Source organism: Myotis nattereri (genome assembly GCF_964212035.1).
Source record: "Myotis nattereri genome assembly, chromosome: 7".
NCBI lineage: Eukaryota > Metazoa > Chordata > Mammalia > Chiroptera > Vespertilionidae > Myotis > Myotis nattereri.
Window position 1 is genome coordinate 21,755,249 of NC_138082.1, and position 12,425 is coordinate 21,767,673.

At 44.7% G+C, this 12,425-nt stretch overlaps 1 protein-coding gene across 2 annotated transcripts in view; it reads left to right on the plus strand.

The window, feature by feature from the left end:
- ARPC2 (actin related protein 2/3 complex subunit 2) overlaps nucleotides 1–10,297 on the plus strand; it is a 29,822-nt gene extending 19,525 nt beyond the window's left edge. For both annotated transcript variants that reach the window (XM_081095369.1, XM_081095368.1), the window contains 4 exons: nucleotides 4,789–4,915; nucleotides 6,696–6,796; nucleotides 7,122–7,222; nucleotides 9,843–10,297. In XM_081095369.1, coding sequence (XP_080951495.1) covers nucleotides 4,789–4,915; nucleotides 6,696–6,796; nucleotides 7,122–7,222; nucleotides 9,843–9,867 — 354 coding nt within the window. In that variant the 3' untranslated portion in view covers nucleotides 9,868–10,297. The remainder of the gene's footprint in view (nucleotides 1–4,788; nucleotides 4,916–6,695; nucleotides 6,797–7,121; nucleotides 7,223–9,842) is intronic.
- The last annotated feature ends 2,128 nt before the right edge of the window (nucleotides 10,298–12,425 follow it).

A 12,425-nucleotide genomic window follows, 5' to 3' on the forward strand; every position in this document is an offset into this window, starting at 1 on the left:
AACTAGAATTTTTCCGTATTAGATCTTAAAGTCAGTAACTAAGAAAAGTTAAATGGAAACCACTGGGTTCTGTATGTTGAGGGACAAGACACAAGCATTCTGCCTCTTTAGATAGTTGTGAAGATAATATTTTGAGGACCCTCGCTATCTGTATATATGTGTGATTATATATAATATACTAGAGGCCTGGTGCATGAAATTTTGTGCATGGGTGCGACCTCTAGGCCTGGCTAGCAATCGAAGCGCGAGTGTCTGGTGTGGATGGGCAGGTCTCAGCTGATCTCTGGGCCCCTGGGCCCCCGCGTGCCCCCTCTGTCTGAGTCATCGGGCCCCTGCCCAGCTCACTCTGCACCTGGGAGCCCCACTCGCACCTGCCTTGGCTTGGCGCCACCCACTCACCTGCTCCACCATCCCATCACAGTCCTGCTCTCAACAGGGCCCATCATGACTGGCAGCACCTCCATTGTGGCCCACTGCTAGCGCCATGTTGCCGACACCCACCATGTTTGGCACCACCCCCTGGTGGTCAGCACACATCATAGCGAGTGGTCGAACTCCTGGTTGAGGGGACAGTTTGCATATTAGGCTTTTATTATATAATAATACTAGAGGCCTGGTGCACAAATTTGTGCACAGGTGGGGTCCCTTGGTCTGGCCGGCGATCGGGGCTGATCAGGGTGGCAGGAGGTTGGCCAGGGGGAAGGGCCACAGGAGGTTGGCTGCGCAGGGGAGGGGCTGAGGGAGGTTGGCTATGGGAGTGCACTGACCACCAGGGGGCAGCTCCTGCATTGAGTGTCTGCCCTGTGATGATCAGTGCGGTCATAGCAACTGGTTGTTTGGTTTTTCGGTCATTCGGTCACTTAGGCTTTTATATATATAGATATAAGATATTTTCCTGACCTAGGAACAGAGTCAGAGTCAGTAATTTTTTTGTTTGTTTTGTTAATCCTCACCCAAGGATACTTTTTCCATTGATTAGAGAGTAGAAGGGAGAGGAAGAGATGGAAAGAGAAAAACATTGATTGGTTGCCTCCCACACACACCCTGAACAGGGATAGGGATCAAGCATGCACCTGAGGTACATGCCCTTGACCAGAATTGAACCTGGGACCCTTCAGTCCTTGGGCCAATGCTCTATCCACTGAGCCAAACTGGGTAGGGCCAAAGTCAGTAATTTTGTTAGATATTGCCAAGCCCTCTTCCACAGAAGGTGTACCATTTTCCCTTCCACCCGTTTTAGCATGCCCATTTCCTCAGAAAGTGTTGTCAGACTTTTGGATTTCTTTCAATCTAATGGTTTTTAAATGGTATCTATGTTCCATTATGAGCAAGGTCAAAACATATTTTATTATGTTGAAGGTTTTTGTTTTTCTCTTCTTGTGAGATGTCTTTTTATGTTCTTTACCCATTTTTCAGTTGGGTTATTGATCTTCTCTATTTCTTTTCTTTCTTTTTTTTTTTTAATATATTTTATTGATTTTTTTACAGAGGGGAAGGGAGAGGGATAGAGAGTCAGAAACATCGATGAGAGAGAAACATCGATCAGCTGCCTCCTGCACATCCCCCAATGGGGAAGTGCCCGCAACCCAGGTACATGCCTTTGACCGGAATCGAACCCGGGACCCTTCAGTCCGCAGGCCGACACTCTATCCACTGAGCCAAACCGGTTTCGGCTTCTCTATTTCTTTATATAGTAAGGAGATTAGCCATTTGTCTGTGATAAGAGTTGCAATTTTTCCCCCCAGTTTGTCATTAGATTTTGTGGTCTTTTTATTCCCCCATGCAGAAGTGCTTATTTACACATAATTACATTGATCAATCTGGTCCTTTATGGCTTTCTTGATTTTGAGTCATAGACACTCCTTTCCTACTTCAAGATTATAAAGAAATTGACCTAGCCTGGCCGGCATAGCCCAGTGGTTGGGCCTGTGAGCCAGGAGGTCACGGTTCAATTCCAGGTTGGGGCACATGCCTGGGTTGCAAGTTTGCTCTCCAGTAGGAAGCGTGCAGGAGGCAACCGATTGATGATTCTCTCCTGTCGTTGATGTTTCTATCTCTCCCTCTCCCTTCCTCTCTGAAATTAATAAAAATATATTTAAAGAAAAAAAGAAATTGGCCAGTACCGGTTTAGCTCAGTGGATAAAGCTTCGGCCTGCGGACTCAAGGGTCCCCGGTTCGATTCCGGTCAAGGGCATGTACCTTGGTTGCGGGCACATCCCCAGTGGGGGGCCGTGCAGGAGGCAGCTGATCCATGTTTCTCTCTCATGGATGTTTCTGGCTCTCTATCCCTCTCCCTTCCTCTCTGTAAGAAATCAATAAAATATATTAAAAAAAAAAAAAAAAAGAAAAGAAATTGACCTGTATTATTTTTCTAGAATTTGTAGTTTCATTTTACACATAATTTTTTTTTTATTATCTGTTTGGAGTTTCTCCTGGACTGTAACATAAAAGATGGACCCAGCCAGCCAGCCATGACTACCTACTGGTCCCAATAGCAATAATTTGAAAGCCCATGTGTATACTACTGATTCAAGATGCTACCTGTATCATATACTAAACTTCTGTAGATACTTGGATTTATTCTGAACTTCTGTAATAAATTGTGCTGTTGCAGAAAAGAAAAATAGTATTGTGATGCTCAAAACATCCTACCTGGAGGGAGAAAAAAGAGATAGTATTGCTGATACATATGTAGCAAAGACACTAAGGAAAGAAACTATTTGGGTGGGTTGGTGGGTTGATTTTTAAGTGTTTAGAGAGAGAACCAAAGAGAAAGACATGACATTTCTGAAGGATAGTCCCAAATGAGAATACTGTATATTTGTTAAGTCTTAAATGTATTATTTTCTGTCTGCAGAACTAATGAAATAGTAGTTTCACCTCAGATTTATAAATACCCTATCTGGATATGAATGCCGCATTTATAAGTGAATTGGAGCCTTCGATAAACTTACTAAACACAAAAAAATGCTGGCAGATGGTTATTATCTGTTTTGTTTTCTCCCCTGAGGCTGAAGAGTAAAACCGATAGAAGTTAGAAAACCTCCCAGCCACTTTGCATAATGAAAGGTGTTTTCTAGAGATGGGCAATCTCTAGAGTTTTGCTTTAGGAATTTCCATTTTGAATGCTCTTAACTCCTTTTCAGCTTCTCCAAATAATTTTCTTTTGGAGAACAAAATTCAAAAGGGAGTAACCTAACCTAGCTATGTTGATTTATTTTCCACCAACTGAGATCCCAGAGTAGACTTTAGAACTCCTCAAGTGTTATCCTTCCTTTGCCATTAATTTGCTGGGGGCTTCCTGATCAATGTGTATTATTCCTACCTCCAAAAGGAAATATAGTTTCTGTTCCTTCCTGTAGAATGTATGACACTAAGTCAGCTAGGGTAGAAATGCTTTTTTTTATTCAGCAATCCATGTGCTAGGCAGCCTCTTTGAAGGACAAAGGAAAAGCTAGAGGAATAAAGCAGAATCCTTGGCTTGAGGAACTCACAACCTGGTAGGGAAGCCAGCTGCATTAATAAATAGTGCAGTGTCATAGTAGAGGTTTGTAGAAAAGACATGGGAAACCAAAGGAGAGAGAAGCCAGCTGCCCCAGACTGCTGGGGATGGCATTATTAAAGAGGTCATAGCTGAGCGTAGTAGAAGAGCGGCTGTTTAAACATGCTTTTAGTGCTCATAAAACTCAGGTCTTGGTTAAGCCCTTGGTTCCATCCTTCTGCCATCTCTCAGTGACTTTGGATCATCTGGTCTTACTGGCATTGCTAGGAAATCTAGTTCAGTTCTTACAGATCTGGGTTGAGACAGGGATGCCTTGTATCACTTTTCTATTTACACAGGAATGTATGGATTGGAAAAGCTTGAGACTTGGAGATTTGAACAAGGATGGAGTGGCTGATTGTCTTATCCTCAGTCATTTTGCTGTAGTTTGATAAGGATGGGTGGGCTCGTTTTGTTAAAGGTGATGAGCTCTTATGCAGCATGGTGGCTGTTTATTTAGTCCAGGGCCATTCAAGAGCCAGAATTAAACATTAGGTTTTCATTTCTCATGTGACACGGTCTCCTTGTCTCAGTGAACACTAGGACAACTCAGCTTCTTTAACTGCGTTGTCTTCTGCCCCATGAACAGCTTAAATTTCGTCTAAAGTTCTCATTGATGAATTCTAAATAGTAACAGGATCTAAGATATTTCAGTGAAACAAGACTTGTGTTAACACCCAGAGCCCAGAGAAAATGTGGTATTCATGAGACTGAAAAAAGTGGAGATGCGGGTGAGGGGAGTGATAAAAAAAATTGGTCTGCTCATCAGGGCGTATATGCAAAGATAAAAGGAATTGAGACTTGCTCTTGAAGTCTTAACCAAGTTTAAGCTTGGGTTCCATTCATCCAGAAATTTTAAAGATTTCTTGAAAAATATTACCTCCTTCTCATTGAATCGACAAAACTATTAAGTAGTAGCCCTTATCTTAAACGTAATCTGGTTCTCGCAGTGCTTTGCAATTTGTCATCTGTTTAATCTCAGATATGATTCTATCACCTATGATATTCTAAAACAAGAGAAAGGGAAGATTAACAATGATTTTCATCGCATTTTGAATATTGAACTTAAGTACATTGTGACTTCTACGTTTTTTAATCTGAAGTGCGTTGTTAGCAGCCAGCACTTGTAATATTTCACATTAGGTATAGTTGAGTTTTAGTCATCTACTGGTCCAGGGAGCTAGGGCAAACCCCGTAACATAAGTTCTATTCATCTTACACCAGATTATCTTTGCTTGTCCTGGCAGGAGTTCAAAGAAGGACGCAGAGCCAGCCACACGGCCCCACAGGTCCTCTTTAGCCACAGGGAACCTCCTCTGGAGCTGAAAGACACCGATGCTGCCGTGGGTGACAACATTGGCTACATTACCTTCGGTAAGCAGGGTGAGGTCGCCATGTTTGTGTGCCTTTGATGCGTTCAGACTGCAGACTGCCTGCCCTGGACAGACCTTCGTTAAAGGGGGAGGGGGCAAAAGCAAGCATACCAAATTGTTCCTATTGCCATGACTGTAAGGGGGGGGTGTCACAAGACACTAATTACAGGTCATGTACAGTAGTCATCTCTCCTTTTTCCTGTTTTAAAACCTAAGGGGGGCAGGGTAGCCTCTGATGTCAAGTGTTGGGAGGTAAGCATTGCTGAGCAGCTGGTGGGAGTTCTGTGTCATTTGGCATATCTTGGGTTTTTTTTGGAGTTAGGCTGAAGCTCCAACCATGATTCACTTATTCCACTTTTTCCACTGAAGGAATTCAGGTCTTCCCATCTTACAGCTGCTTCTGCCTAGTGAGCTGGCTTGGCTCATTGTTAGAGCTGACAGTTTGGAATAACGTTGTGTACACACACTGTACCTCATGCCCTAAAATGACCCCTTTCGTGAAGTTTTCATTAATTCACCTCAGTGCTAAAAGGAGCGAGTGGATTTACCCTGTTTCCTTACATCTAAGCTACACATTTTTTCTTTTCATGAGGTCAGGATGCAGCTACATTTCATAGCATATGGCAGTTTAATTGGCAGTACATGTCTCTATGGTACATAAACTGATGGTAAACTTCCAGCCATGAGCATCTTAGGTTCTGTACAGTGTAGTTATCCTATCCCTGGTGGTCACTTCTTTTCGGGGCACATTCCTTTTCATTTCAGCAAAACTTCATACTTAGGATTTTGCTGATGGTGAAACCACTGAGTAGAGTAGGTGCAGGAAATAGGATTCAAGAGGCCAAAGCAGGCAGGGGCGGGGGTGCAGGTGCAGAGGGCTGAGTGCCTGCACGGGTCTTTAGGTGGTCAGTGCCATGGGAGCTGCTTTTCTCAGCCTCCATCCAAGACAGTCCCTCCTGCCTGTCCTCATCAAGAAAGTTCAGGTCCTTATTGTTTATACCGTAATGCTTGGTTTTCACCACAGGAATACAGGGTCTTGTCTGAATCTAGTTTCTCCGAAGTTTTACTCTACTTCAGTACCAAGGACATAGGACAGGCATAGGTTTCCTAATCCTGATTTCTTTTTTCTTTTTTTTAACATATTTTTTAATTGATTTCAGAGAGGAAGGGAGAGGGAGAGAGAGATAGAAACATCAGTGATGAGATAGAATCATTGATGAGTTGCTTCCTGCACACCCCCTACTGGGGATCGAGCCTGCAACCTGGGCATGTGCCCCTGGCTGGAATCGAACCTGGGACCCTTCAGTCCGAAGGCTGATGCTCTATCCACTGAGCCAAACCAACTGGGGCCTAATCCTGATTTCTTAAGTTAAAGTGTTTTCTCCAAAGTTAGTAGATACTAGTATCACCTTTCAAAGAGATTGCTGAGCTGCAGAGGCAGGAGCTAGTGGGCATGTGGCAGGCAAGGTTTTATTATGTTGGGAGTGCAAAGCCACAGAATCCGGACCTGGGATGAATGCCAGGGCCACACCCATTCCTTGGGGAACTCTGTTTTCTGCCATGATCTCCTCCTTTTTCTCAGTGTCCCCCACCTGCACTCGCTGGCATGTGCCCTAGTTAAGGTATTTATCCCTTCCTGGTCTCAAGGAGGAAAATCTGACAGCCTGGGCATGAAACGAGTGGATGGTACTTAAGCAGGAGATGGGAACTGACCGTGGGTTACTAGTCTTCCTGCCTTTGGCATTGGTGTTACATGCTGACTCCTTGTTTGTGCCCCCCAGTGCTGTTCCCTCGCCACACCAATGCCAGCGCTCGAGACAATACCATCAACCTGATCCACACGTTCCGGGACTACCTGCACTACCACATCAAGTGCTCTAAGGTGAGAGGAGCCACAACGTCTCGGCTCCTGTGCTCTCGGTCATTCTCTCCACCAGAGCTGATAACAAAAAGTCATCCAGTAGTCCAGGCTGTTGCTGTGAACTCTAAGTAGATGGTTCTAGAGGTCAGGAAATCATAGTCTTGTTCATCTCTCCCCCTACCACCACTCCCCCTGGCAGAGAGATGAATCTATGCCTCCTGCTTCCCTGCAAGGCCCTGTGTCAGTCCAGGGTATGTTTCCAAACCTTCCTGATAACTTCTAGTGAAAGCAAAGCTATCTTTCTAGTACAGGACTCTGCTTCAGTACTCAATGTGTTTGCCTCCAGGCCTATATTCACACACGTATGCGGGCAAAAACATCCGACTTCCTCAAGGTGCTGAACCGTGCACGCCCAGATGCCGAGAAGAAAGAAATGAAAACAATCACGTGAGTAGGGCAAGCCCACAGCAAGACCACCTTCCTCTCCTGAGCTCACTAAGCAGGAAATAGTGGGTGTTGGTAGCCTGGCCCTTCAGGGATCTGGGCAGGAGCTATCCATATGTGAGGTGGCAGGGTTGGGTCTCAGCTACCAGACAGACTAAAGGTGGGGTGAACAGGTTTTCTTTTCTGAGTGGGCGGGGCTGTGTTTCCTTATTCCCACATGCTTGTGAGCTAGAAGAATGGCAGCTAGAACACAACGGGACCTTTTACCCAGATAGGCTGTGTTCTCTTTGGGCCTGTGTTGAGGTCAGTGTTATCCTTCCCAAGGTCTTCCTGAAGAAGGAGCAATTTACTTTAACAACATTTACTTGAGTAAATAGGCCTGGAAACACACACCAGTGTTCTTTTTCCTGGTCTGCTCCTCAGCAGGCATTTTGCATGGAGAAGAGGTTGTCTTTATCAGGGATGGAAATGGTGAGTGTGTACAGAAGAGGCCTCTTGATATAGAGCCTGGAGATTTAGGTCTTTGTGCTAGGTGCCAGGCCTTGGTTCCCTTTCTGGTGATGTTTAGGCAATCCCTTTCTTAAAATAAGGTAATAGGTGCTTATTTGCTGTCTTTTGTGCCCATTGAATTACAGTATTGAGGGGACCTAAGCCTCCCTCCCACATTCCCCTGCAGCCCCCCACCCCCCATGCCCCTCACACCCAGTGTATTTGCCAACACCTAGCACTCTTGCAGGTAACTTTGGTAGGTGTGGTATGCATAAAGCAAGTTAGTTTCCTCTGGCAAGTTAGTTTCTGCTGCCACTTAACTGGATGAAAGGAGTATCTGGCTCTTAATGTGCCTGAGTAGAGGGTTTTCAACCTCTGAAACACCAGACAGCAGTTAAAGTCACCCCTGACTTCTTCAGGCAAAGGCTTTGGAGACTTCTGGTCTCTTTAGGAAATTAGTACCAAAGGCCTTTCTCTGGAGTAGCTCTGTGCCTCCTGCCCAGAGCCGAGTGCTGTTCAGCCTGTAACTAGATCCTCTGCTTAGAGAGATGTCCAGGTACTCTGGCAACAAAATGGCAGCATGATTCCTTCTGCAGCTTCTGGCCTATCCTAAAATGGGGTGGCGAATGCGGGGGAGGCAGAAACAGGTATAAGTGCTGAGACACACATGTTCTTTCTGCCCCTCCAGAACCTTGCCTCCATCCTGGAGTTTACAACCTCCCTTCTTTCTCTGCTCACTTTCCACAGGAGTACTTTTCTCATCAGGCACCACTTTGGTGACCTTGAGTATGAGGCAACCCATTTTGTGCCACTTTCAGAACTCAGGGGAGAGAAGGCAGTTTGGTAGAGCCCAGGAGGTAAACAAGCAGCTAGGGACAGCAGAAGGAAGCCTGACCTGGCCAGCCTGTCACACACCAAACACTGGGCATCACAGGGAGTCACAGGGCTGCCTGCTTGTCCATTCAGGAGATGAGCCCACTAGGCAGCCACTGCCCAGTGTCTCCCCCATGCCTCCTGCACCCTGCTACACGCCAACAGGTGCTCCTGAGGATCGCTGCAAAGTGAGTGCAGTTGTCTGAGGGGCAGGATAGAACAACTCTATCCTGATGGGGGAACTTGGAAAGGATGAGTCATTGAAATGAATAAATTGCCCATAAACATCCTCCCTGGGACTTACAAAGAGCAGCTTTGCCTTTTTCTGTCCCGTAGCCTCTCTTTGGCAGAGGTGGGCCGCAGAAGGAAGGGGGAGGCAGACAACTGCAGCCATCCCCAAAACCAGATTGTTACTAAGGGTGGGCAGGAGTTAACTGGTTCAGCTGGGCAGGAGAAGCCAGGACACACACACACACACACACACACACACACACACACACACACACACTCACTCCCTGGTACAACGGAGCAGAAGGGGTCTGCAGGACCATGAACAGCATGTAATAGGGTGGCAGGCCAGCTGCAAGAAATGGCCTGGATCAGAAGCCAACCATCAGCACCCACAGTGCTCTGCCAGAATCAAATGCTCATGAGCTTTTTATTAAAGGTGGGATGGCTTCATTTCGGGGTGGTGGGACATTCAGGGCAGGAAAAATTTCCCATAGTTCTCAGCTCTTGCTTCCAGGCTGCTTTAGCAAATACTACTCTGTCATTGAGAACCTACCTGTTCTCAAAGCTGCCCTTGTGGGGGACTAGTGGGTAGAACACAACTCAGAAGCCTAGCCAGGCAGGTGTTCTGTAACCCACAGTGTAGTTGAGGGTTACTTCTTTGATCATTCTGCCTCCATGGTGAAAGATTTAAAATGGGATTGCCATCTGCTGCCCAAAAAGCTATAAGCTGTGTAGAAGGAGCCTGATCTCTACCAGGAAAAGGCTTGAGCCCACTGTTACACAAGTAGATCTAGGCCATCCAGAAACTGGACAAATGATTCTCCTTTCTACTGGGGAGGTTGAATGTCCTCATGGACTTAGCGCAGGTTTTTCCTGGTACCTGAAAGTATTCAATAGAATGAAAGAGCTGGTGGAACCTTTCCACCTCATGCTTAGTGTCTCTTTGGGACCCCATCCCTAGTTCAGGAGTGTGGGTCGAAGGTAAGGTGAACCCGAAACTAGCCTTTACACTTATTCTCTGCTTTTAAAGGGGGAAGACGTTTTCATCCCGCTAACTCTTGGGAACAGGAAGAGGAAGTGGCTGGCAACTGAAGGATGGAACACTTGCTACTGGATAATCGTAGCTTTTAATGTTGCACCTCTTCAGGTTCTCAAGGGATTCTCCATTTAGGTTCCATTTTGTACACGTTGGAAAATAATCTGCAGAAACGAGCTGTGCTTGCAAGGACTTGATAGTTCCCAAGAATTAAAAAAAAAAAAAAAAAATCCACTTGATCAACTTAATTCCTTTTCTTTATCTTCCCCTCCTCACTCCCCTTCCCTTCCACCCTCCTACCAAGCTCTTTTGCTTTGCAATATGTTACTGGTAATGAGTTGCAGGATAATGCAATCTTAACTTGTTTTCTCTTGAGTATTTGAGTTCAAAACTCCTGTATCTAAAGAAATACGGTTGGGGTCATTAATAAAGAAAATCTTTCTATCTTACATGAGAATTTGCTGGGTTTCTAGACTGTGAGTCCAAAAGAGAGGAAGATGGAGGATGAGGAATCTGCAGACCTGAACTGGAAAACCTCAGGCTCCAGAGCCCCTCAAGCCTTCCTTTAGAGTGTTTCTCAACCTTCCTAATGCCGTGACCCTTTAATACAGTTCCTCATGTTGTGGTGACCCCCAACCATAAAATTATTTTCGTTGCTACTTCATAACTATAATTTTGCTACTGTTATGAATCGTAATGTAAATATCTGATATGCAGGATGTATTTTCATTGTTCACGACCCACAGGTTGAGAACCGCTGCTTAGAGAGAATGGCTAGCTAGTGAGCTCTTGGTTGGTATTTCTGACTAAACTTGAATAAGTTTGCTCTAAAGTTCTGTTACTAAGTCTGTCTGGCTATAGCCAAGAAACTCCCAGGACAGTGATAGGCACATTAAAGTGTGTTCTGGCTTATTCTTTTATCATGAATAATGTATAGCATTTCCCCAGTGTGTTCCAGGAAGTGTGTGATTCTGCAGGTAGGTATTTAGGTGTGGATCTGATGCAAACGAAGTGGTTCTCATATAAACAGCCCAAGAAACTGGCACTCCAAAAAAACTCACTTTGGGAGATTCTTACCTAGCAAATAGTACAGAGCCTAGCAAAGTATGCTGTCCCTTAGTAGGACACTGATCCCTAAAATAAACTTGGTTCAGAAAGTTTGTTTGGTAAAGAACTATCAGGAGGAAAAGGAAAAAAAAACTACCAGGAGGATTTTAGGAGCACCTAAAGTGGTCTGAGGGCCATCCTTATGGTTTCTATCTCCTTTCCCTGTTTTTAGAAAATACATTTTTATTGATTTTAGAGAGGAAGGGAGGAGAGAAAGAAACATTAATGATGAGAGAGAATCATCATTGATCAGTTGCCTCCTGTAGGCCCCACACTGGGGATCAAGCCTGCAACTGGGACATGTGCCCTGACCTGGAATCAAACCGTGATCTCCTGGTTGATAGGTCAACGCTCAGCCACTGAGCCATGCCATCCAGGCTCCTTTCCCTTTTAATTTGTCTCCATCTAATGCTCAAGCTGGGTTGAGGCTCGTTAATGAATCGTGAAATTTCTTGACTGAATCACAACCAGCATTTTCATTTCCTGTACTATCTTGAGATAATTATATCTCACATACAGTTGTAAGAAGTAATACAGAGATCCTGTGTACCTTTCACCCCTGGTAACATCTTGTATAGCTAGTATCATAGCCAGGGAACTGATGTGGTTATAGTCCTGGCATCACTCAGATTGTACCAGTTTCACATGCACTCATTTTTGTTATTTCTATGCATTTTTATCACATGTGTAGCTTTGTCACCAGCATTTTTAAAAAACAGAATAGTACAGACTAGATCAATCAGTTCATCACATCTGTTAAGGGTAAGTACCAATTTTGAAATGTGTTTTAAGGTATATATGCATATCTTGACTGGATTGTAAAATGCTTTACTATAGGTCATAGTCAAAAAGTTTGAAAGCCACACAAGGTCATTTAGTCACCTAGACTTCATTTGACTTCATTTAAATGGGCCCTTAGCTCGGGATTCAGTCAGGGAGTTATGTGCTGGTCCCAACAAACATGTCCCCTGGAGAGTGCTATCCTATCCCCTGGCTTATGCTGACCCTGTGGCCTCCAGTGGGAAGAGTACACCACATGAAATCTGCCCAGCATTTTCCTGGGACATAGCCCCTTGTCACCTACTCCTGTTAGCTGGAAAACCTGGCTAAATTAGATATATTGGGTGATGGTGACATGTATGTATGTATTCTGTACCCCTGGTCCTGTTAGGGTTAACCAACAAGATTCTCCACGTCTCCCCAGGAGCCAACTGCAGTGCTTTTATCAATTTCCAAAGGGAAAAGTATTGCTTGAACTCAAATAGCACCCGTTAATAGTTAGTAGGGGTTTTCAAGGGTAATTTTGACTAGGAGCAGTTTTTGCTTTCCTGTTGGGTTTAAAGCACAGCTCCTTAATAAGTTGGAATTCACTTGTACTCTCAGCCAATAGTAGAGATCAGATTTCTGAGAATCTGAAGCCTATACAATCTATAGATGATAAAGCCAAGATTGCTTAGAAAATACAAAGGG